The sequence below is a fragment of the Saccopteryx bilineata genome, chromosome 3, assembly GCF_036850765.1.
Source record: "Saccopteryx bilineata isolate mSacBil1 chromosome 3, mSacBil1_pri_phased_curated, whole genome shotgun sequence".
Classification (NCBI taxonomy): domain Eukaryota; kingdom Metazoa; phylum Chordata; class Mammalia; order Chiroptera; family Emballonuridae; genus Saccopteryx; species Saccopteryx bilineata.
The window spans coordinates 215,312,795-215,338,363 of NC_089492.1; the positions used below are offsets into that span (position 1 = coordinate 215,312,795).

Below are 25,569 nucleotides of genomic sequence, written 5' to 3' on the forward strand. Positions count from 1 at the left end.
TACTTGATTTATTTCCACCAGATCATGTGCTATGTAGTATAAAAAAACTGAACAGTAATTTCTAAGTAACAGACATGCAATTAAAAAATATTAACAAATTCTACAGGACAACTACATTCTACATATTACTCGTTTCTAAACTTTCTTTTGTCTTTTTTGCTGGGTGTGAGAGTCAAGATCCAAATTCCACAGTATTGTCAATGTATCAGGATTATTATCTCCATTTCACAGATATGTAAACCAAGGCTCAAAGAGTTCAAGTGAATGATCCAAGATCATACAGTTAGTAAGTAGTAGCTGCAAGAATGACATGGCTTAACCATAAACCAATGAGAAATAACTTTAAAAGTAATAGGAACAAATAGTTTAAAGTACACACATAGAGAGATGCTTTTTTTTTTTCTTTTCAAAAAAATGTAGGTAGGAGAATCAGGGGAGTTTATGAGGGAGATGAAATTTAATCTACAAGATTGCCAGTCAGTCCATGAATAATTGAGAGTTGACTAATCTGGAGCAAATGCTTTTTCTTTAATTCTCATTTTAGTTATACATGACAGTTTATGTTTAGAGATTATAAAAGCAAAGAAGATAAATTGCCACTAATTAGAAGATAAAATGGTAAACATGGGAGAAAAGTGTTTTACTTGATGATATGTGGATTATAAGTGCATTCACAGGCTTTTAAATATAAAGAATGAATCTAGTGGAAGAAGATCCATTGTCAATGTTGAAAATGATAGTATATACGTCCATTCACCAAGTTTAGTTACAGTTCTCATAATATGAAACTAACCCTTTAAATGCTTGGTAAATGTGCTTATTCTGGGTACAAATGAATCCTCCACTTCTGAAGGCTTGATATGGGCTTCGATTTAAGTCTCCAATACATGTCCAGCGATTTTTGGTGTCTTTTTGGGAAATACACCATTTGGCATGATCTTGAGAGGAATTGAAATAAGATTGTCCAGATATCTTAATTGCTTTGACATTGTAGACATGATAAGGAAGGGAGCAGTTTGAAGGAAGCTCTTGTCTCCTTCGCTGCCAGGTTTCAGTTAGCAAGTGCGTCTTCAACCGTGGAGCCATCCAGGCTGCAAAGATGTCTAGGGTTTATAAGGAGAAAGATAGTGAAGTTAGTAATTATATTTAGATAAGTGTCTGAAAATATCCTCAAGAATAAAAATCAGCATTCATCGCTGATATGCAGGTGTCACATGAGCAATAATAACAACATAATTAAAATTAGTGGATGAAAAACATTTTATAAATGCTAAAGTAATATGCAAATAAAAGTTATTATCATTATAATAAGATGATATTGGTGTCCGAAAATGTTTCCATCCCTTTTCTTACTTCTTTTTTCCTGAATAATCAGTATATTTCCTCTACACAATCCAAAATGAGTTCAACAGCCAAGTTATATAGCATATTGTTTGATGATGGTCTTCCATACCATCAAGAAAAGAATCTGACTTTGCAAAATGAAGGAACTTTTGTCCCTGGGCTGACTGAAGTGTGGCAAGGTGCTGGCCAGGGACCTCTGCTGAACTGGTCCTGGCACACAGCTGGGGCATGTAAATGAGCTCCTGGTGAAATGTAGCCGGGATGGAACAGCTGTAAATGTTTGGGTTGCAGACCAAAAGCTGAGAATCTGAAAAAAGAAACAATAAAGAAAAATTGAGAATTAAGATACCAATGGAAATACTGTTGGTATTACTGATATTTTGTGAATTCAAAAACAATAAAAGTATTCCCTTCTTTAAGCCAATAGCTTTCAAAAAACTTTTGGGTTAAAATAGTTGGTACCTATTGAGCACGTACTACTTTGCAAGCATTGTTCCATGAGTTTTATGTGGACTTACTAATTAATCCTCATAGCAATCTTATGATTAGCTGAGTTTGTCTATCATTATCTTTATTTTATAGATGAAATAATGGAGAATTCATGTCACATAACCACGGTTATCATGTTTGTAACTGATGGAGTTGATATTCAAACCCAGGCAGTCTAGTCGTGGAGGCCATGATTTTTCTCCTATATGTATACATATACAAGTAGAGAGCTCCCATGTACCAATCATCCAGCTTCAGGGACGATCAGCTCATGATGTGCACACTGAAGCTCTATGCTATTCAGCTGTTCAATTATTACATGAACTGTACTACTTAGACGGGTTGGCTTTGGCTCAGAAATCTTTGTCATAGATGAAAATTGGGTGAAAAACATTTCTAAACCTCTTTTATTTTGAAATAAGTCACTCTTTGCTGCTATTTAGCAGCCAACTCAGTAAAAAGTGATTTGTAATACAGTGTTCCTTGCTGTCTTCCCTCTCACAATTTTCCAAACCAGAGTAACTGGGCCATTTGAACTTGAGACCTTAAAGAAAGATCATCTTGGGGCTCAGAAGGGTCAGGTTGGCAGCCTACAGGCAACATGAGATCTGCACAATTAAAAAAAAGACACCCCCCCCTAGATTTCCGGTAACCCTTAAAAATTATGGACATCCATAGCCATTAGGTCTACATTCCTGCAGAGCTACAACAATATGGAGCTGAAGCTTCTGAGGGAAGCCAGGGAAAAGCCAACACCCCAGTTTGTAACAATCCCCACTGCCCATGCAACATTCAAATATTCCACCTATTTCTGTTACCTGCCTGGCCCCTGCAGACATTTGAAACTATGCCCCTGATCAAGTGTATAAAATTCAGTGAAGGACCAGGAACCAAGGCCCAATAAGTGAGCCTGCCCCAGGGCACCTCATGACAAAGCCAATATTAGAATATAGAAATCAGAGGGTCTCTGAATACAGAAACAAATAAAGTGGCAAATATATTAAGACAGCCCCTTCCTCAACATTATTCTCTCTCCTTTTACACACTCTGATGTTACCTATTGCTTTATACTGTTTGTACTTGAAAGTTACACAGAAGCCAGTTTGTCCATTCCGTCTCCCTGTGGGTGGATAATCATAGCCTTCTTCAGGAATTGGAGGAAAGTTGGGAATAGAATGAATCAGCCAGAACCCCTGGACTCTGTTCCACAGCAGCAAACCTACCAAAGATACAGTTAATACAGATAAATCAGAGAAACATAGCTCCATTTTAAAAATACAGTTCAAAGTTGCAACATTTGAGCTCATTTATATTTCAGGCTAATATTTTATTAGGCTGATAATCAATCACAAGGAACATGCTAATTTTTTCAAAGGTTTTAAAACCAATTCAGGCACACATTGTATTGCCCCATTTCTGATAATAAGCCACCACAAAAGGGGGTCCAGGGCGGCCACCCTGCAAAGAGGTTGGAGGAATTTCATTTGAGACGACAAAGAAAATTGGTTTTGACAGAATGCAAACTTGCTAAATTGAAATTCAACCTTGTTAAACTATACGGTCACCTGGCAAGCGTTAGGTATGTCTTCACTGCTAAGCAGTGAAGTTATTTTCAAGAGCTGGCTAAAAAGCACAGTTGAAAGAGAAAATAGCAAATGAAGAAATGTACTTGCAATAATTTCTTGTAAAGAATCAGTGCTCTTTTATTTGCGGTAGAATCCCCAAATCCACAAGCACAGAATAAAAGAAGCAAAGAGGAAAAAAAGGGAGGCCATGTTACAACATTTCAGTTAATTGTGTTTAGCAAAAATCTCTAGAGCAAAATAACATGGAGGCCAGAAAGGGAGAAAACAAACATTTTTCACCATCTTGTGATGTGGCAAAAAGAACCCTGTCCAGCAGGCATCTGTGACTATTTCCGTTTTGATAGGCTAACAAGACTTTCTAGCTTGTATATGACCATGCAAACATAAAGCTCATTCATTTTTGCCTTATCGTTAAGTGGAAACCAAATGCCTGCCAGTTATTTCTCTTTCACAAACACGATTTAAGAAAGCATACTATTGCTCTCTCAGTGCATATAAAGTCAATACCTGTTAGTGGATGGAAAAAGCTCAAAATTCTGTTGTTTATCTGAGTTGGATAACTTTCAGGCGCTAGCGTCTGCCCTGATGAGTGTGCTATTTGGCTGAAATCTTAACCTCCTGGTATGAATGCTAAAGGATGTCAAGGTACTTGGCAAAAAGAACTCCTCAACTTGATATTAGGCCCTAATCCTTTCCAAATCTTTTCCTCCAAACCCTTGCAGCAACTAACAGAGTGGAATGAGAGTGGTGGCAGGAGGTTGTTGGCAGAGAAGTTGGAGAATGTGACATATTATAAAAACTGTTAGGTTCCATGCAAATAGGACCATCAGGAGGGCGACCTGGCAAAATCAGAAGCACTCAATGCTCATGATATCTGACAGTCATTACAAATTATATTCTTTTTTTTTTTTTTTTTTTGTATTTTTCTGAAGCTGGAAACGGGGAGAGACAGTCAGACAGACTCCTGCATGCGCCCCACTGGGATCCACCCGGCACGCCCACCAGGGGGCGATGCTCTGCCCCTCCGGGGCATCGCTCTGTTGCGACCAGAGCTACTCTAGCACCTGGGGCAGAGGCCAAGGAGCCATCCCCAGCACCCGGACCATCTTTGCTCCAATGGAGCCTCGCTGCGGGAGGGGAAGAGAGAGACAGAGAGGAAGGAGAGGGGGAGAGGTGGAGAAGCAGATGGGCACTTCTCCTGTGTGCCCTGGCCGGGAATCAAACCTGGGACTTCTGCACGCCAGGCTGATGCTCTACCACTAAGCCAACCGGCCAGGGCCACAAATTATATTCTTAATCAGGGATTGCAAACTGTCAACCCACAGGGCAAATTTAGCCTGCAGATACATATGATTATGCTTGAAGACTATTTTTAAAACTTTTAATTCATTGCCAACATTTAAAAACTGGAAGATTTCCTACAAATACTAATTTTCAACATCCTCTGAAAATTGCATTGCTATAAGGCATGTTGAGTAGTGACTGCTCCCTTAGACTCAGTATGTACTCTCCACTTTTCCAGTTACTTTGCCAGGTCAGCCCACTTCCTTTGCTGACATCACTTTCCTGTCCCTGGAGACAGTTGAGTTTGGAACCTTCTGAATACTTGCTGCCATGAAAAGTAATTCATAATTTATTATGTTGAAAAAAAAGGTTGAAAACTAGTCATAACAATAGTTTTATAAAAATGTTTAAGACTATGTATGATTTTTAAAAAAAGGTAGAAAGGATTAAGTGTGATTATCTAATGGTTATTAAGATTACAGATTAAGATTTTTGTTTACTGGCATTTTGAATTTTTAAAAAATGCATGTGTATATATATACACTGTTCACAAATATTAGGGGATCAGGGAACATGCAGATATGCCAGCACATTCAGCCTTTTGTATAGTGCATTTTCACCAATGAAATAAAAGTTAGGTTTGCATCTCATTTGCATAATTGAACAACTTTGTTTGACTTGTCATTTGCTTTTCTGATGTTCTTGTTTAATAAAAAATTCAAATGCTTCTTTTTTTATTGCTTCATATCATTTTGAAATATCCCCTAATTTTTCTGAGCAGTATACATAGCTTGTAAGTAGAAAAATACCAAAAGTTACTCTAAAAATTTCTATAATATATAACAATATATAACAAATATATAACAAAATTACTATAATTTATAAACCATTTAAAATCAATTATTTTATTTTATTTATTTTTAAATGTGTATTTCAAAGAGAACTATACACTAAGATAAGTAAATTTTACTCTATGTAAATTATCCTTTAATTAACCTGACTAAAATGTGTGTATATACATAGAGACACATACACATTTTATAAAGACTGGCTGGTATTCTCAGCAGTCAATACCTGAATTTCTGTTATAAAACACACATGCACACATTTAAAAATATGTTAAGAATAAAGCATGTTTGAAAAGGAAATTGCCTAAATTATGAATTATAACTTGTGATATAGAAATCACATGTTTTGATAACTGAAAATAAAGCATTAAAAAGTAAAGCTATTTTTTTGGTGTAGAATATAAGGATATTCAAGATGGAATACAAACATTGATTTCCAGTAGGAGAGAGAAACAGTCTTTGTCATACCTTTGGTGTGTCCATATTTTCTGCTGTAATTCTTAGATTTAGGGACACCATCATTGTACATTAGATAGGCAGTGTTGTTACTCTGCAAGAACATATCAGGGTCATAGTGGTGTAAATCCTTCACTTACAAATATGATCACAACATTTCTACCAGCTACCTTGCCTGCAATGCAGAGCTTTCATTAACTCACATTAAGAAGTATTCCATTCCTCTAATTGGCAGCTTCTCCATCAATATGAATTCTGGGACATCCAAGACAAGGGTCAGGAAGTTCATTCTCAACCAGGCATGGCTTTATCTTGTGTGACAGGAGCCCTCTGCATTGTGATATGTGTGTGAGGGTGATATTCCTATTTCTCTGGGTTGTTTTGGAGCCATGTTTCTGATTTGGCAACTAGTACATAATAAAAAAAAGTACTCAAATATTAGTTCAGGAAATGAAGGAGGAACACCCAGCCAAGGATTACACCTGGGTTGTTTTTTTTTCCATTGATATTATAGGCACAATGTAGATGTGGTTGTCAGGATCTGGTGTCCTGCCTTCTTTATGCTCCACTGCTTGGTCAGAGTTTTGTGTTTAATTTGCATTCTCATTCTTTGCTCCTCCTACCTCACTGATTCGGGAAGGTTTTTCCTCAACCCCTTTCTGCATCATTTCACCTTTCTAATGTGGTATTTTCCGCTTAGAAAAAAATGGTGATATTGAATAGGTGCTATTGGATGTCCCCTGGTAAGGCAAAATACAAATAAATTCTCCAAACAGTTGGCCAAACCTCTGAGTCAAAATAAAGCTATTATTTTGAGAGTATCTCAGTGTTGTGTTTTAGAAACTTGCTTATATTTGTCCTGTGTGGCTTCATTTCATTTTTGTCACGAATCAGTGACCTTTATTGAAGCCAATAATGTCGATATTAAAAAAAAAAATCTCAGAGACATAATTCAAAGCCAGAAAGGACAACCCATTTTCTAAAACAAACAAACAAACAAAAACATTGCTTTTCTCTCAGAAAAAAAGTCAATAACTGAATCTCTTATAGTTGCTTAATTAGTGAATGTAATCTAAAAACATTTGTAGAAGCACATGTAACAAAATCTGTGTAGCATTCTTGGCTACTGTGTTTAGGAATATCAGGAAAGTAAGCTGTTTTCTCACCCTCATTTCCCATAATTAACCAAGCTACTGCTGGCGTTTATGTCCTCCTCTGGAGAACGCTGACAGTTAGTTAGCTATTCGTTAAGCCTGAAACAGATGTGGTAATGAGACCATTGTGTGCCTTTGGGGTGCAATGTAGATGGGCTCTGGAAAGATTCAATGAGGAAATGTGTTCTTGTACTAGATGGCATGTATTATTCTAACCAGGTTTGAACAACCAGCTAAGGTTATAGGGGGTGTGGCCCTAGTGAGGAGAGAGGCTCTCTGATACAGGGGAAATCATGGATTTAGGAATAGGCAGACACAGCATGTGCCTTTGGACAGCTTTATTCCTTTCACACATATGTTGGGTATTATTTGGACTATGGGATATTGAATAACAGAGTACGGTGTCTGTCCCCAGACTAGCAGGGAATATAGACAAGCACATATAGGCAACTGCAACATAGTCTGATAAGTGTTATTATGAAGGTGTGTGGAAGGTTCTTATTTACAAAGACAAAAGAAAAGAAACTATTTTAAATGTAATCCAGATACTGACCTAGGTCACCTCGACATTTGAGATTTAAAACCACTTGGTCTGATCTTGCCTCTTACTCTCAGAAGTTCAGTTCCAGGTCAGGAGGTGGGAGTTACGTTCTCAGTCACGCTGGCACATAGTCCCGGTTTCCACAAAGCACCCAGTCTCACCGGGACATCACCCACTAGTGTTCTTCCTGTGGCTCCATGCCAACCCGATGTGGAAATCAGCCCCTTTTACAGTCATTTTTCCCCTAGAATGCGTCACTCAAGGCTTTGTGTATGAGCAGGTTTTACTGAGGGCATGAGCATAGAATGACTGTACGTTATCACGCTGAGCGCCCCCTCCCGCTCATCTCCCTCCATCTTCCTTGTACTTGTTAGTTAATTCCTAGCTCCCGTCTGCCCTTTTTTTTATATTGCAGAGCAGTGTAGCTCTAGGCTTTGGTGTTTCTTTTGAGCCTCCAAAGATCATTATTATATTCTACCAAACTAAGATCCGTCTGCCCCAAGGAAGGTAAATGACAGTGGCTTTACACCGGCCCAGCTCGGCCTGGGAGATGGGGAGGGGAACCAGGAACCTGTGTGCTTTCTCACTGCTGAGTTGAGTTCCACGTCTCAGCCCCAACCCCGGCTAGCAGAAGCAGCTGCAGGCAGTTTTGATTTTACATAATAATCTATTAATTCAAAATAGAGTTGTTGCTGAGATAAAATATTTTTTAAAAGTACCTAAAACAGTGCTTGGCACATCAGATATATTCAAACAGCCTACAAATAAGTTTTGACTTTAACTTGGCTCTGATGGCTGGTCTTAATGTTAAGTGAAAAAAGTGAATAATAGCAGGCACAGTGACAGGGCTCTGCACATTTTGAGTCATCCTTCAGATACACAGTCTCACAGTATTGTTGTAGGGAGTAAATGAATTAACATACATAAAGGCCCAGCACATTGCAATTGCTGTCATTCTATACATTTATGTCTCCATAAGTTGTTAGTAAATGCATACATGAGTTTAAACGGACAATGATTATTGTTTGGTTTTACTCGTCACCCCTGGTTGGAAAGCAGTATCTTGTCACTGGATAGCAGATGGTGCCGGGAGCCCTGGGAGACGGCCCACACGAGGCCAGCAGGCCTCCTTACCTATGTTTCTTTTGCTCGTTAGCTCACTGCCTAATGAAGTCCCGATAACAAGTTTAATCACCATCCAGGCAAGTTAGTTCCAGGGTCTTAAAGTAGAGTCCTAGCCCTCAACCTACCATTTTGAAAAAGATTATTTAAAAGGAAGACTGAGTGACCCTTTACACAGGTCGCCACCACTCATAACCACCGTAGCATGAATAGCCCCGTAACTCGTGATATACTGATCAAAGAGCTACACTGCGTTGTAACAGGAGAGTGCTGCTGTACTGAGCAAACTGGCCAGATCTGGCAGCCAGAAGACTTCCGTATCTAATTATCCCGCACCTTGTCCAGTGATACCATTGGACGTGGTACCACTGAATGTACCAACAATTTGACATTACTGTAGAGTCTGATGACCCTAAGGTCTTGCTCAGTTCGATTCAGATTGTGAATCAAGTTGCTAGGATTAGAAGTTGGAGAGGTGAGCAGTTAAAATCTTTTGGAAGCTGTAGATTCTGTTTTATGCATTTCATGTGATTCAAATTAATAATTAACTATAACCTACCTTGGAGGCATATGCTTCATACAGCTGTTCTAATGTCCTTCCCAAAACACTCTCAGTGGTATTCATTAGTAGCTTACTCCTCCTCCAGCTTCTGGTTGTGGAGTCTAGGTATAGGTACTCTAACCCAGTCGTTGTACTTTTCTTGTCTTGCCTTTTAGGTAACTTATAAAAGGCAAACCTAACAAAGGAAATAATTATGAATTACTAACGTTTATTGACTGCCTCCCTGACAACAGCCACTGTGGTAAGCACTTAAATATATCACTTCACTTATATTTCACAAAAGGGCTCTAGTTCTAAGGAAAGGGATGTGTTCAAGTTCTTAGCCTTTTTCCCCAACTTCATTCTTGCTGATTCCAGAGAAGGAAATGTGAATCTGACTGGATATATCCTAAGACGTTAACTGGCCTGGTGGGTGGGATTTCTTTAGTGAAAGTACAGGTATAGTGAGAGTGCCTTTCTCGGTTGTTTCTACAGTCCCTATGGCTACGCCAGGGAGAAGGCCAAGGCCAAGGCCCAGGCCAGCCCTGGCATGGTCTTTGATGTGTTTTTCTCTTCTGCCCTCAGTTCTTGGCATGTTCCTCTTCGCAACTGACTTGTTGGGTATGAGACTTGGGTTTGGGCTTTCGGGTGGGTGGAGGCTCCCCTGAGCCTCTGGCCTAACCCATATTCTTCAACTCGGTTTATCAGAACGCTCTGCATTGAGAATTAAGGGCCAAGGCCAGTTAAGTAAGTAGGTACTTTGCTTTCCTTTACTACTGTTTCCTGCTTGCCTATCTCCTTTGGGGAGGAGAGGTGGTTGGGCCAATATACCACTGGGCATGTTTGGATCATCTAGCTCAGGGTTTCTCAATGTGCTCTATTCACATCTTGAGCCAGAGCATTCTTGGCTGTGGGGGAGCAGTGCACAGGTAGCATCCCTGGCCTCCACCTATAAATTGCCAGTAGTGCTTCCCAGTTGTGCTGATCGAAACTGTCTGCAGACATTGTTGAAAGTCTCCTGAGGGCAGAATCGCTCCGGTCTAGCCAAATACTCCCTAATGGCACAAACCGCATGTTAAATTCTCAAATGCTCACAGTAAAGCACACATTGTAATGTGTCTTAACTGCAGTAAAAACATCTCACCATTTACTTAGCTGTCCTCAGTCTTACACTTCAATTTAAATAGACTTCTTCCTGCCCTGACCATGCTTTCTTACTCTCAGGGCAAGTTCCTCACGTGTGGCAGGCAGCAAGAAATTATTCATTGGTGCTGACTTAGTACTCTGCCCTTTAACTCTCCCAGTAAGTTGTAGCAGCTTGAGACTGTCTTACAGTCTGCTCAGCTCAGCATCCCTCTGACCGACAGTGCTCAGTTATATGTCCATTTACTTACAGCAAGAATATATTTTAAATATTGATAACAGTTTGGTGGCCCACCAGTGAAGGGTGTGTAAATTGTAAGTGTGCCAAGTAGTAGTTGAAGATTAGTGCTTTTAAATATTTTTCCTATTATATGATGAAGATTCACAAATGGATTTCTAGCCCAGACCTCTGTGCTGAGGTTAGATAAAACTAAATGATGCAAGGATGTTCCAGAAAGGTTTATCTTCATATTTTTGAAACCAAATTTGTGACATTTTCCTCCAAATCTCCTCATCTCCTGCTGTTAGGAAATATATCCATGCGAGCAATGTAAAAATCTTCCTTAACTTCTCCCTTTCTCCTACAACCTTCAGCCAACCCATTACTAAGTCTCCTCCGAGTGTTCCCTCCTCTCTACTTCCACTACCACTTCTCCGAGTTGAGTCCACACCTCTTCTCACCTGTAATGCTGCCAGGGTCCTGTTGGTCTGCATGACTTTAGACTGATCCCCAGCTGGCCAGCCTTCACAGACTGCTAGTGGGTTTTCTAAAGCATATCTGACCACATCAAGTCCCTGCCTGAAGTCCTCGGTAGCTCCCTTTCAACATCAAGTTCAGACTTGGGCTCGGTACATGAAGCTATTCATGACCTGGCCTTCACCTGTCTCCCTAAGCTCACCTCCTACCATCTCCTCACCTTCTCCTGAAGAGCCAAAAATACCTAACTGCTTCCAAACTGGTCTCTGGACCTCCTCATGCTCCTTCATTGGCCTGAAATGTCCTTGCTTCTCCCTTGTTTTTCTAACTTACATTTGTTCTTAACACTTCACTCAAAACTACTTCCTCAGAGAAGCCTTTTGGGCTCTGTGCTCCTCAGTGCCCCATCTACACCCTTACCACGTAACTCTGAGCTCCTTGAGGGCCAGACTTCATATTTGAATTTTCAAAACTCAGCCCAGGGCCTGGTAGGAGCTCGGTAACTATTTGCTGACAGTCTGCGTGAGCATGCCTGTGTTCTCTGGCCTGAAGTTTACACAAAGCTTGACTCCAAACATAACATCAAACCAAAATATCCCAATTAAAGAGTGAAAAAGTGATCAAAGCTTTACGGGAATCCATGACTATGTTACAAAGCTGTGTTCTGTCTCTTTGACGCTGTTCAAGAGGCCACTGACCTATCCCTCACTCCAATAGCTGCCTGTGCTGCCGAATGAACAAGGTCAACCAAACAGTCCTATGTATGATCCTGCCCTCCTTCTTTCCAAAAGAAAGTCATCTGCCTTCTCTCCTTTGTCAGTTTCTCGAAGGATGTTGGGAGGGTTCTGTTAGCAAAGCCACAATGCAATGAAAGGAAATTGGCAACTGAAAGAAGTTGTCAGCTCTACCCCACATCTATGGCTTCCAGCCTTGCCCTGCTGAGAGCAATGAGTCAGGCCCATGGGGGCTTCAGCTTTTTCTCAGAGGGAAGATCCTTCACTCAGAAACCTACCCTTGTCTGGATATTTGGCCCATTTACACACTTTGATTTCATTTCTTCTTAAGGGAGGAAGTGGGGTAGAATTCTCCTTGGAACTTCACAGTGAACCACTTTGCCTCTGATATGCTGGCTCTCTGCTTGCGTGCCTCGAACCTTACATTTCATTTACTTACCAATCCACAGCATCACCTTCTTCATTTCTGCATGATATTGTCGCCTCCAGGATCCCAAAGAAGCCAAGGAAGAGCAAAGCAAGGGTTATTCTTAGACTTGCTGTCATTTTCTGTTGCCTCTGTTCCATGCCACACCAGAAAACTTTCCACATAGATTGTGGAGTCTTAGTTTCAAATCTCTCTTGGGCTGTGCTGGCTCTGACGTTTGATTCCGTTTACCTCTGTTGTTTGTGTTTTGCACATTTTCAGAATGGGATGAATCTAATGTAGTCAGTCCTGTGATTCAGTCACAGCATACCAGCGTGACTCAGGGTGCCTTTGTGCTAAATTGTTGACTGGTTTGCAAAGTCATCAAAAAGTTCTAGAGAGAAAAAAGGATATATACTTAACCCTTTAGAGCAGGGGTCCCCAAACTACGGCCCACAGGCCGCATACGGCCCCCTGAGGCCATTTATCTGGCCCCCACCGCACTTCCGGAAGGGGCACCTCTTTCATTGGTGGTCAGTGAGAGGAGCATAGTTCCCATTGAAATACTGGTCAGTTTGTTGATTTAAATTTACTTGTTCTTTATTTTAAATACTGTATTTGTTCCCGTTTTGATTTTTTACTTTAAAATAAGATATGTGCAGTGTCCATAGGGATTTGTTCGTAGTTTTTTTTATAGTCCGGCCCTCCAATGGTCTGAGTGACAGTGAACTGGCCCCCTGTATAAAAAGTTTGGGGACCCCTGCTTTAGAGTATAAGGTAAAGTTCAGTAGACAGGGAATTCCATGTTGTTAAGTAGATGCTGAATTAAATATATGTCATGTTTTTTCCCCTCCCTTAGGATTGTCTTTGAGTGAGAGCAAATGCTTGTGGTTCATACATTACACAGAAATGACAGATTTCATGGTTCAGTGTCAACTAGTATCTAGCACTTGGAATATTCTCTATCTTAAGGAAATAGTCCCTAAAGGGTATTTCAAAGGGTTGTTTCATAGTAAGAGCAAATTTAGTTGTATTTTACCAAAGATGTTTACATATGCTCCCTACCTCCTGGTTTTAGCCGCTCAACACGGTGTTGCACTTTAATGAGGCCCTGGCATCCAATTGGCTGTAATGCAATCAGGCAAACATATTGACCGCTCTTCAAGTCAAATAAAAAAATGTTACAAACATTTGTTTTGCCCAAACTAGTTTTTTTCACTTTTGAAACTGAATCTGAAGTTGAAGGCTAAGAGAAAATGGCCCATTACCATAACAACTATAAGAAGGTGAGACCTTTCTCTTTTTAGAGGAGGGGAGGGATAGCTAGGCATAGGGAAAAAAAATTTCTTTAAGTGCATGATGCTTTGATGTCAATTATTAAAAATGTTATTATACTAAATAGTAATTTACCTCATATCTGGAAATCATTATGGCTCTGATTTGTCTCTGAACTCATGGACCTATTTCAGAGCCACTTAAGGATTCAGACCAACTGGGCCCTTGCAAATCAGATTAGTTCTGTGTTTATATGGGAGTTGTTCAGGATTCTTAGGGTTCATAGGAAAGGGAGGGCTTGGGTCCTATTTATTCTAAAAAAGAGTTTTGTGAAAGATGTCCAGACCACCCATTCACATTTTCCTGTGGCCCCTATGAAAAGGCAGAATTCTGGGCCTCAATTCAAACCTGCTAAATTAGAATCCTTCTGGTTTGGCTCAAGAATCTACATTTTTTACAAGGTTTTTGGTAATGCTGGTATACCCTAACTTTGAGACTCGCTGCCCTGAGGCCAAGGCTATGTTATATCTGGTAGACTCACAACCTTGGTTTACCAAATTATAGTAAACCAAGAAACATTTTTCTGACCATTCATCTGTGGCTATTGTTTTGTTATATTATTGCATTCAGGGAAAAAAAATATCTCACAACTCCAACCTTTTCATCAATTTTAAAACATTTTCTTTTAAACTTTCACTTTTCTAAGTTAAAGTAAAATAAAATTAATTTTATTTATTTCATGGTACTTTTTGGTATTACAATGGTAACATCTGAATATGCCAGGCTTAGGATTTAGTGATAATGCCCTTAGAGGATGTGGAGAATATAAGCATATTATTTTCAGTTGCCCAGCAAGTAATAGATGATCTACAAATGTTAGCTAAGATTATTATTTTTTTTAAATTTTATTTATTCATTTTTAGAGAGGAGAGAGAGAGACAGAAAAGGAGAGAGAGGAGAGAGAGAGACAGAAGGGGGGAGGAGCTGGAAGCATCAACTCCCATATGTGCCTTGACCAGGCAAGCCCAGGGTTTCGAACCAGCGACCTCAGCATTTCCAGGTCAATGCTTTATCCACTGCGCCACCACAGATCAGGTGCTAAGATTATTTTTACTACAACTTGAGCTCTTCCTTTGGTTGGGCTCCGGTACATTGCTATTAAGATGGTTTTTGCCAAATCTAATTTTATTTCAAAGTCGTGAAAAATGCTGTTAGGTTACTTTCTAACAGATGTTGCTTTCAGTAAGTTTTCTTATCTCCCATTGTTGCTGACGTAACATGTCGATTGTCAGTCAACAACCTTCCTTATGCAATCATTAGGTGTCCAACATTGTACTGGATATTGAAGGGCTTCCGGAATTTCAACATTATCCGAAAGCCTCGATTCCAGTGTGTCCCAGTTTTTATTAAAAACAACAAATTAATGTCATGGACAGAAGCACAACACTTTGATTTTAGTGGATGGAGAAAATACAAACTGGACTTAATGGTTTTTGTAATATTACCTTCTTTTGAAGCCCAAGCAATACAATATTATAAAAATACCATCTCTGCTTCACAACATGATCAGCCCTAGAAATAAATAGAGAATCCCTTCATTGTAGCTTGATAAATGTATTGAACAAAGAAGAGTTTTGCGGTTGGTAATGGTCTTCTTATTTTATAGTTGAAAGGTTACATTCGTTTATCCAATAATCCTAGAAAATCTCAGGCTTGATCTCTTGAACTTGTGCCTCTTCCACATTTGCTCTATTATGTCTTCCTAGTACGTTTCGTGTCTCTATCATGTATTCCATCTCCTGCATGTCTGCATGAATCCTTGATTCTTTACTTGGATCCGTCTTTCAGTTCTCTGATTCTCTTTTTGGCAACATTAATCTATTACTTAATCTATCTCTTCCAAATAACGAATTCTTCCTTCAGCTGCACTTAATCTGTTTATTAATCCACTTATCAATACATTTCTAGAAGGTATGTGGGGTTCTTTCTCAAATTTACTTGGTCATTTTATGGTCACTTGTTTCTTGCTCAAGAGAAGCTACACTCTATTTCAAGAAGATAAGTTCAACTTCTCACTTACTTCTGTAAAAATATTAAGTATATGATTTTTCTATTTTATGTCTGATAATTTCAATATCTGAAGTCTTTGCAGGCCACACTTTGCTGTTGGTTGTTTCTGTAATTCTCTCTCTCATGATACCTTGCTACTTTGTGTACTTTAGATTTTGGGCTGTGAGTTTGTGTTTATGGAAGCTTAATCAAATGTGAGAATTTTTTTAGATTGAGATAAAGTTGTTTTTCTAGACCCTGGTTGTGCTGGCTTTATCAGTGTTGAGTCACCCTGTGAAGACTTCTAGGAGTCAGGCTGTGGGCTATATTTATTTACTTAATTTTCAATAGCCATTTTAGGTATGGTTTTCATACCATAAAATTTATCTAAGTTCAACTTTTTTGTTGTTCAAACTTATACAAGACTGTTGATGTATGGAGTGAAACCTAGAATGTGATACACTGAGAAAAATGTTGATATACTTGTTGGGGGGAGACTTGAATTATTTTGATGAAAATGGGATGAGACAAGCAAAAAGTCTCAGATATTTATAAAATAAAGAATTGTTCATTAAAGATGTGGTTAAAATACATACCATATTTTTCACTCCATAAGACGTACCTGACCGTAAGACGCACCTAGGGTTTTAGGGAGGAAAATAAGAAAAAAAAAATACTCGGAACCAAATGGTGTGTTAAAATATTTAATAAAATATACCACAATAATATATCAACAATGTAAACTCAACAGCAGTATTAACAACCATTAGCACTGTTATTAACAAATGAGAAGAGACTGTAATGTTCAAATACTCTTCTAGTTGTCCGGGAACCCGCAGCAGCTAAAAAAAAAAAAAAAAAAAAAAAAAGGACATTCGCTCCATAAGATGCACGGGCATTTTCCCCTCCACTTTTGGAGGAAAATAGTTTCTCTTATGGAGCAAAAAATACGGTAAATGGAAGAGATCCAGAAAAATTTTATTAGGTTAATTTCTCATTATTCAAGTGACTTAGTGAATGCCAATTCCTCCTGGAAGCCATCCTTAAACTCTCTCAATCCAGTATCGGTGTCCCTGCAACACAGACCCAAAGCTCATTGTATTTTTTCAATTAAAGTAATTATCAGAATGTGTTCTAATTACTTGATTATTTTTCTGACACCTTAGAGAGCAGAGGTCAGCCAACTAGCCAAATCTGGCCCACTCTCTGTTTCTGTAAATAACGAGCTATACACATTTGTTTACGTATTATGTATAGCTTCTTTATGCTATCATGGCAGAGCTGAGTAGTTGCAACAGAGATCATACAGCCAGCAAAGCCTAAAATACTAACTTTCTGATTTTGTATGAAAAAAGTTTGTTCTAGTGCGTAATCTCTGTCAGAGCAGAACGGTATCTATTTTGTTTGCTATTGTATCTCCAGAATTTACCATGGTACTTATTACATAGAAGGAGCTAAATAATTGTAAATGAATTAAGAATTGAATGAAAAAGGGTTTGAGAGACTTCTATTGAGGGTTATGTGAATTTAGAATGAATTAAAACTAATCAAAGAAATAAACAAACGTGGTTATGTAGGTAAAATCCCATTATAAAGAACTTCACTAGAATGTGTCAAGGAAGTAGCTGGATATTTTTAAAATAATCAAGCAAACCTGGGTGCCATGCCTGCCCCTGACTTTCATTAGCCACGTGTTTTTTTACCAAACTATTTAACATCATGAACATCAGCTTCCTTTTCTATAGTGGAATTCACTATCTGTGCCTTCATAGAGTGCCATCAGGATTCAATGAGAAGCTTTGTGCATAGCCTCTGGCACATAACTAATGGTCATTACATGCTGCTTCCTTCCCCCTATTTCCTTTTCCTTCCATGTTGTACCTACTTCTCTGTCCTTGCAGACGGACTAGAAACAGTCCATTGGTAATATGCTTCTGATGATCACAAAATAAGCCAACTTCACTCATTTTCCCAATGGTTCTTAGCCAGATAAAAGTCAGTGTTCAATTCAAACGTAGTGCCCTGTTGAATGAAGCTGAGTTTTCATTCTTCCCTTATTTCACAGCTTAAAATCCTTCCAATAAACAGAATCTGAGCTTAGAATTTTCTTGTAATTAAAAAAGAAAAATGAAGTGTTAGAAAAAGTGATGGTTGGGTGGGGGGCATCTCTCAGCGTTGGGTAAGTTCTGCCTGGTATAGTAATAGTAGACTAACCCTTTCAGTCTCAGCAGGGCTCTCTCTACTATACCAGTCTGCCTATCAGCTGTGTGACTTTGGGCTGCTCGCTTAACATCTCTGAGCTAGTTTATTTTTAAAATACGGAGTCTTTTTTTTTTTTAAGATTTTGTTTATTGATTTTAGAGAGAGAGAGTGAGAGAGAGAAGGGGGGAGGAGCAGGAAGCATCATCTTTCACACCAAATCACAAGGATTTTGTGAGGAATAGATAACATAAGTCTCATTGGGTGGAAATTTAAAAATTATGTAGAAATATAGGTTTCTGCAATAACATGCTTATTACTCTCCTTCTGTTGGGATCAGTATGCTTTTTCCCCTGTCCCTAATCAGTGGAGCGCTTGCCATAGGGGGGTGTGGGGACTCTGACGTATTGAGAAAGAGCATGTCATCTAGAGTCCAATGGGTTGGGCTTTCCTCCTGCCTCTGTCACCTAGTGACTATGAACTTGGCTGGTTACCTACCCCTAACGTCTTCCTTTGTTTAATATGGATGATATGCCTACTTACTCGTTTTTGTTTTTTCTTTTTTATAAAGAATTAGAGGAAATAATAGATGCAAATTTTCTGATACATATCAAACCCTCACTAAATGGTTGGTGCTATTAGTTTTATTTTCAAGATTTGTACATTAGAAAAGAGAGATCTTTTTTTTTAACAGATTTTTTAAAATTTTATTTATTCATTTTTTAGAGAGGAGAGAGAGGAGCGAGAGACAGAGAGAGAGAAGGGGGGAGGAGCAGGAAGCATCAACTCCCATATGTGCCTTGACCAGGCAAGCCCAGGGTTTCGAACCGGAGACCTCAGCATTTTCAGGTCCATGCTTTATCCACTGCACCACCACAGGTCAGGCCAAGAGAGGTCTTTTATTGTATGCATTCGGTAAGCCTTTCTGGAGGTCCTCATCACTTCTTTGTTGTGAAGTTTCCTGCCCCCAATTCCAGAGGCTCCTCAGGGCCTTTCCAATTCCCTGCCCTTAGGCTGTTGGCGAGGTGGAGGGGTGGTCAGGAATATCAGCACTTCCCTGGCTTTCAGCAATGACTCTCTCTCCCTCTGTAATAGGCAGGGGTATGGAAATCACCGAGCACGTGTAAACGGAGTCTTCCTAAAGTAACGGGCCACTGTTTCTTTCTACCATCTTATACGTATGAACTGTGTTGTTCTTAAAACATCTGCTTTTGACAAATCCCTTAGAGTCACCCTTTGAACATAACTCAGGGTACATCCCCTTTTGATAGCAAAAATAAAGCACTCTACAGCCTAAAGCAACATGACATTTTCTCCTAGACATCAATATTTTTCCATCTGACATTTAGTAGATCCTACGCAACCAAAAAAATACCAGCTGCCTCTAAGGTTGTTATTTATTATTATTGTCCTTATCATTACGTATTGTTAAAATTCACCAAAGTGATGTTAACGATGTCCATTGGAGTGCTCTTTTTTTTTAAGATTTTATTCATTTTAGAGGGGAGAGAGAGAGTGTGTGTGAGAGAGAGTGAGAAAGAGAGAGAAGAAGGGAGGAGTTGGAAGCATCAACTTGTGCCTTGACCAGGCAAGCCCGGGTTTCAAACCAGCGACCTCAGCATTCCAGGTTGATGCTTTAGGCACTGGAGTGCTCCTTTTTCTTATGTAAGTCCAGCATTTTTCTCTGAAGTTCTTTTGTTCACAAATATGCAAGAAAATAGCCAGGCAAGGGAAAAGCCTGGGCAGAGAATTGAAAGAACTCCTCAGAGACAGCAAGAGAGGTTGTATTCAGCACAGTTCTCCCATCTATCTGCAACTGAGCTGGTATTTACACCGGGCAAGGGGTCCTAACTAGCTAGCACTTCTGTATTCCTCTCTGTCATGAAGGGTAGAGATGCTCTTCTAAGACTTGAGAGAAAATTCTAGTTACTTTAAAATTTAAATTTATAAAAGTTTTCTCTTATTTTTCCCAACATTTTCTGCCTCAAATCCATCCACTGGATCTTGTCAGGTTAACAGCTCCAGGCTAAGAACCCTTAGACCTGCGACAATCTACATCCCTTTCAATAGGACCTGGAAATAAGAGAACAGGTAGTATTTTATCACAGAAGTGAAACTTTTTATATGATTTATTTAAAATCTCTGAAGTTTTCTCCAACGTTACTTGCGGGCAAATAATGGTTCTCTATCCCTTTCTATTTCAAAATATATCTACAAAAAGGGGATTTTCTTTGTGTAGAGCCAGGAACAGATTTACTCCTGCTGATGCTTTGTCCAGAGTATTGCACGAGAAAATCGAGAGTCCTCTTGTAACTGTGCCTGCAAGCCGCACAAGCCTGGGAAGGACCACAAAAGTATGGAGGCCGAAGCAGGCCCCCTCACAGCAGCATCTTCGGCTTTGGCCAACTTAGCTCTGAATTGATGTGCCGTCTGGGTATTTATCACTAACAGAAACCAGAAAGACTTTGATGCAAAATTTGACATAGAATTATTGTTTATCAATGATAATTATAGCTAACATTTATTGAACACTTACTATAATATTTGCCAGACACTTTTCTGAGTACAGTACTTTATGTTTTTCTTTGTGTAATCCTCACAGCAGTGCCAAGAGGTCGGCACTACTATTAAACCCACTTTGTAGATGGAGAAATTTGCCTCTGTTCAGAGAGCTAATAGGTGGCAGAACAGAGATTCACACAGGCCTGCCAGAGTCCACGGCCTAGAGCCGTGCTCTCGACCCCCTCCCATGCTGCAGACTAGAGCGACCTTTGTGTTTCACTGTGCAGTGATCTTGGACATGGATCTCTGCACCACACTGTGCATTACGCACAATGGGGTTCTGGCACTTACTTCTGACAAAGTCTCTGACTTTGGAAATGAGGAGGCCTGTTGCAGGGAACAACCTCAGTTGTGGTCCAGACCATTACCTATTTTGGCAGGTCTTGCTGAGAGACCCTTGGGTGTCCCACACCATTCTTGTTCCATTTGTTCCACCCTCAGATGGTTGTGTCCCTTTGCTCTGATTCACTGCTCAGTAAACCAGATTACTCAAGCTTTGCTCAGGTGCCAAGGCCTAGTCAGGCGCTTGCTAAGGAGCACGGACCCTTTGGCGTGTGGTGCGCTTGACCTCTCCGTCTTGTTAGCAGTGTGTACACTTTGTGCTGCATTGCTGACTCTGTCTACACACAGTTCCACCCTTCCTGGGCCTTTATTCTCTAGCCGGCTGTGTCTATGGCCTCTAAGCTATGGTGATCAGTGGAAAGAAGGGGTCTTCCCCACTTTCCCAGGAAAAGGAACTTCCTGATCGGGGTCTGAGCTGAAGAGCTCTTTCTGTATTGAACTCTTTTTGAGTATTTTTATGAACTATTCCGTGTCATCACACAAGGGGTGGGGGTGGGGGGTGCACCACCCATTCATTCACGACACGTTTATTAAACACCTATTCACGTTCCAGGCACTGTGCTAAGCACTGGGGTTGCCATGACAACTAAGATAAAAATTGTTCCTGCTTCCATAATTTACCATTCCTGAACAAATCAGACATAAAATGAGGGCATTGCAATACAATTTGATAAAGACTCTGATAGGAAAAACCTGCTCTGAGAGCACGTAGAAGAGGCACCTACTTCAGATCTGAAGGGCTGGGGCAGATTGCCACAGAGAAGGGACATCCGAGACTGGAAGGACGACTAGAAGAAGTTAGGGGAAGAGGTGGGCAGTTGGGTAGCAAGGAAGAGAAAGAGTGTTGAAGAAAGAAGGAGCGGCTGATCAAAAGGCCCGCGGGCAGGAGAGCTTGCAGAGCCTGGGCGAGCACAGTCAGCTCAGGACGCTGAAGCCGTTTGAAACGGGGTGTGGTAAGACAGGAAGCTGGAGAGATGAGCAGGGCTGGGATATGAAGCGTGGCTGTCACCGAGTCTTTGTATGTGTCACACAGGGACCGCTTGCTTTCACAGACTAAGCTACTGCACCTTGAGTGTTTGTGGCGGTGGAGGGAACTGAGGGATAACAGTTGTTGAGTCTTGCTGTGTACTGGAGATAATGGATAATTTCAGAGACCTTTGGTTCTGAATCGTGGCTCATACCATTCCGGGGCCCCAAACCAGCCAAATGCCTCTCTCCCCCAGGTAGAATCTGTTGTTGTTTAAGGCACACCAGAGTCTTTCTCCTGCTGCTACCAGTAGTGCTCTTCACTCCAAACACCGGTGCCCTTACTTTGTTTCTCCGCTGCTGCGTCCACAGCCAAGTCTGGCGTGACCACCATTGTTGGGGTCGACCTCACTGCACCACAGGGTACTAGGAACTGAACCAGCCAGGCCTTTCACACTCACCAGCAACCCGGCAAGAAAGGGTGGTTGTCTCCATTGGTACAAATGGGAAAAGTGAGGCTCAGAGACATCAGATTATTTGGAGCAAGCCACAAAGCTGTAAGCAGCAGGGCAGCATGTGGGCCTTCTCTGGTTCCAAAGCCATAACAACAGTGCCTCTTTCCCCGTCACTATTATAGTTCTTACTAGGATCCCTAAGTCTGCTCTTCCTGTGTTCTTATTGAGCCTTTTCTTGAAAATGAGTTCCCCAAAGATTGGGTCAGAGGCTTTTGAGGGGCCCTTCCAAGAGTTGTCCCTTAAATATGTCCCTCCCACAGAGAAGGGACGGAATGCAGACACCACAAACCTTTAGGGTAAGCAGCATGCCCCACTAAGCTCTGTCTCCAAGGTTTTCTCACTTTCATTAAGAACATTACAATAATTTCAAGAATACAAAATGTTAGCTAGGATTTAAAAAATTTTCCCCACGGAATCTGGTGATATTTTTTTTATGCAAACATATTTTAGGCAGCCCTTGGCGTACCTGAGCATGTCACCCATGTGTGGTTAGCAGGCGAGATTCCTTCTCTGTGCCTTTCCCCAGATTCTCACTGAATATTGGTTTTTGTTTATTTTTGTCCTCCTTTTCATTATCATTTTAATGTTCAATTTCAATGTTAAATAAAATAAGTTTTTCTGACCCTCCTTCCTGCCTCTTCTTCTCCTTCCCGCCTCTTTTCTCAAACACCTATAACGCCCAGGCACAAGTCTTGTGGATCCTAGCAGTGGAGATGGACATATTTGCTAGCGAGAGCTCCAGCTTCGGACAAGGGTACCAGTGAATCAATCACCACGCTTTTATTAGGTGTCTCTTAGCTAAAAGCATAGCTTTCACTGCAGCCAGATGGCCCTGGCTCTGCACTTCCGAAGTTAATCTGGACCCTGTCACTAATTACTCTTCTTCCTGGCAGCAAGGAGAAGAAGCTATTTTCAAATTGTTTTTATTGATCACAGAGCATTTTCTCCAGAATATCACTCTCTAAAAAAATTATTTCCGGTTAACATAGTCAAAAATTTTTTTATACAAGAAAGGCAGTTTACATCGTGGTTAGGAGTACACAACCTGGAGTCAACAGACCTAGGTGTGAATCCTTTAGCTATGTGCGCTAGGACAAATTGCTTAAGCTCTTTGAACCTCAGTTTTTCCCTCTGTAAAATGGGAATAGTATTAGTTCTCAGAGCTGTTATAAGAGTTAATTATAACAGGGACTAAATAAAACAGAGTAGTTTGGCTCACGAGGTACAGTTATTACTACTACTTATTATTATCAAGAAAGCCATCTACCCATCTGCCTTGAGGCCTGGCTACAGTTTCACCTGTTAGTTATGATTCTCTTTTCTCCATACAAGTTCTTATTCTTCAAAAGTAAGATATGATCTTGCTTTCAGGAATACTCGGATTCTCACCTTTTATAGTAATAGCAAACCCCTCACTTAATGTTGATAGGTTCTTGGAACTATGGTGAAACAACATTATTGTGAAACCATTTTTACCACAGGCTAATTGATATAAATAAGAGTTAAGTTAGTATGGCATCTGATCAACAGTATAACAAAATGATTTTAGGACCTGCTATATATGATAAAATTAGGCTTAAAAAATTGCAGTTGACTTTTTGCTTTTATTTAACCCTTTTCAATAAAATGACTATATTTCCATTGCAGAATGACGAGGTGGAGTTTGTCCGAACTGGCTATGGGAAGGATATGGTAAAAGTTCTTCATATTCAGCGAGATGGAAAATATCACAGCATTAAAGAGGTGGCAACTTCAGTGCAACTTACCCTGAGCTCCAAAAAGGATTATGTGCATGGAGATAATTCAGACATCATCCCTACAGACACCATCAAGAACACAGTTCATGTCTTGGCAAAGTTCAAAGGAGTATGTGTTATTCTCCTTAGGTGCTGCCAATCTTGTTGCAGAATTCACTATTCTATAACATGACAATATTATTTGCTTATTTCAAGTTCCCTTTGCTTTTTAACCCAATTTTTACATTTAAGCTATTAAAATTTTTTCTTTTCCATTCTGAAATTTCCAGCCTTACAGCAAAGCTTGGTTGTTTTTTGTTTATTCATTTGTTTGCTTTTAAAACTCACTTCTTTGTTCTCTTTTCTTGGATCTCAACTCTACACATTTTAGGTAGAAAATCCTATTAAAGAATTTTAAGTTATCTCTTAATTAGGATCATTGGCAAATCGAGGTCCTGAGAGTGTTTCAGAATAGAAATTTAAACAATGCTGTCATGCATTTTGGGGGTCTTTTTGTGTGTGTATGTGAGAGGCGGGGGGATAGAGAGACAGATTCCCTATGCACCCTTATCAGGATCCACCTGGCAACCCCATCTAGAGCCGATGCTTGAGTACCAACCTATTTTTAGCACCTGAGTCCATTGCACTTAGACCAACAGAGCCATACTCAGTGCCAGGGGCTAACGTCTGAACCAATGGAGCCACTGGCTGTGGGAGAGGAAGAGGGAGAGAAGGGGAGAAAGAGGGAGAGAGAAGCAGATGATTGCTTCTCCTGTTTGCCCTGACTGGGAATTAAACCCAGGATGTCCATATGCTGGGCCTATGCTCTATCCACTGAGACAGAGCTGCATTTTCTGAGTCTTATTAATTTTTCCTCTTAAAATGGTTTGCATTTATAGAAAAAAATAACATTTTTCTTCTTGATTCTACTATAGAAGAAAATCTTAAGTATAAGTTACATTTTTAAGTTTGTTTGTTCAACTTAATCCTTCCTAATTTTCCCAAATCCATGATCATTTAGCATCCATATATGGTGACAATTAAAGTTTTCAAAAGGGCCTTGGAACTGATAGAATCTGATATTTCAGCACTTTTACCTTGAGTTTCTTTAAGTATAAGTAAAACTGCTGGGCCACCAGAAGCTTTCTGAGCAATTCAAGATAATTTTTTTTATTTGCCAAGAAGCTTAAAAAGACATGAAATGTAGACTGGAAATCTTTTCTCATGCTTTGCATGAATTCCACACCCACAAAATGAACAAACTCATTGAAATATGAGTCCTGCAAAGCATATCTCCACCCTGAACCTCTCTCTGGCTCATGAGAACAGCCCAGCAAGCACAGACATGGAAAGAGGCATTGCTCTTTTTAAAAAAATAAATTGAAAATAGGTTTTTGTACTACACTAAAAAAGAGGGCTGGGTAACACAGTTTCTTAAATTTTCTGTACCGTATGGGAGGTACAGAAAAGTGACGGAATGAATCTGGTTGTTAGAAACTATTGAGCTTGGCCTGTGGTGGCCCAGTGGATAGAGCATCAACCTGGAAGGCTGAGGGCACCAGTTCAAGGGCCTGGGCCTG

General features: G+C 40.0%; 3 protein-coding genes across 5 annotated transcripts in view; 1 reads left to right on the top strand and 2 right to left on the bottom strand.

Annotated features, from left to right (window-relative positions):
- Nucleotides 1-485: 485 nt before the first annotated feature.
- Nucleotides 486-12,642, bottom strand: DNASE2B (deoxyribonuclease 2 beta). 3 transcript variants are annotated; one of them, XM_066264959.1, is made up of 6 exons: nt 12,379-12,641; nt 9,384-9,561; nt 6,020-6,101; nt 2,891-3,052; nt 1,454-1,651; nt 493-1,103 (listed from the first exon to the last, which is right to left on the bottom strand). In XM_066264959.1, exons 1-6 carry the CDS (start codon nt 12,528-12,530, stop codon nt 763-765), a joined length of 1,113 nt encoding a protein of 370 aa, XP_066121056.1. In that variant the 5' UTR covers nt 12,531-12,641; the 3' UTR covers nt 493-762. The 3 variants fall into 3 exon arrangements, with proteins under 3 accessions (XP_066121057.1, XP_066121058.1, XP_066121056.1); XM_066264960.1 differs by lacking the exon at nt 1,454-1,651 and having other exon boundaries at nt 486-1,103; nt 12,379-12,642; XM_066264961.1 differs by lacking the exons at nt 9,384-9,561; nt 12,379-12,641 and adding an exon at nt 6,211-6,330 and having other exon boundaries at nt 487-1,103.
- Nucleotides 12,643-13,534: 892 nt separating this feature from the next.
- The window catches only part of LOC136331015 (uricase), a 29,211-nt gene continuing 17,176 nt past the window's right edge, over nt 13,535-25,569 (top strand). Inside the window, exons 1-2 of the mRNA XM_066268788.1 lie at nt 13,535-13,631; nt 23,901-24,119. Coding sequence (XP_066124885.1) covers nt 13,602-13,631; nt 23,901-24,119 — 249 coding nt within the window. The 5' untranslated portion in view covers nt 13,535-13,601. The remainder of the gene's footprint in view (nt 13,632-23,900; nt 24,120-25,569) is intronic.
- The window catches only part of SAMD13 (sterile alpha motif domain containing 13), a 101,378-nt gene continuing 94,616 nt past the window's right edge, over nt 18,808-25,569 (bottom strand). Inside the window, exon 4 of the mRNA XM_066268793.1 lies at nt 18,808-18,954. Coding sequence (XP_066124890.1) covers nt 18,853-18,954 — 102 coding nt within the window. The 3' untranslated portion in view covers nt 18,808-18,852. The remainder of the gene's footprint in view (nt 18,955-25,569) is intronic.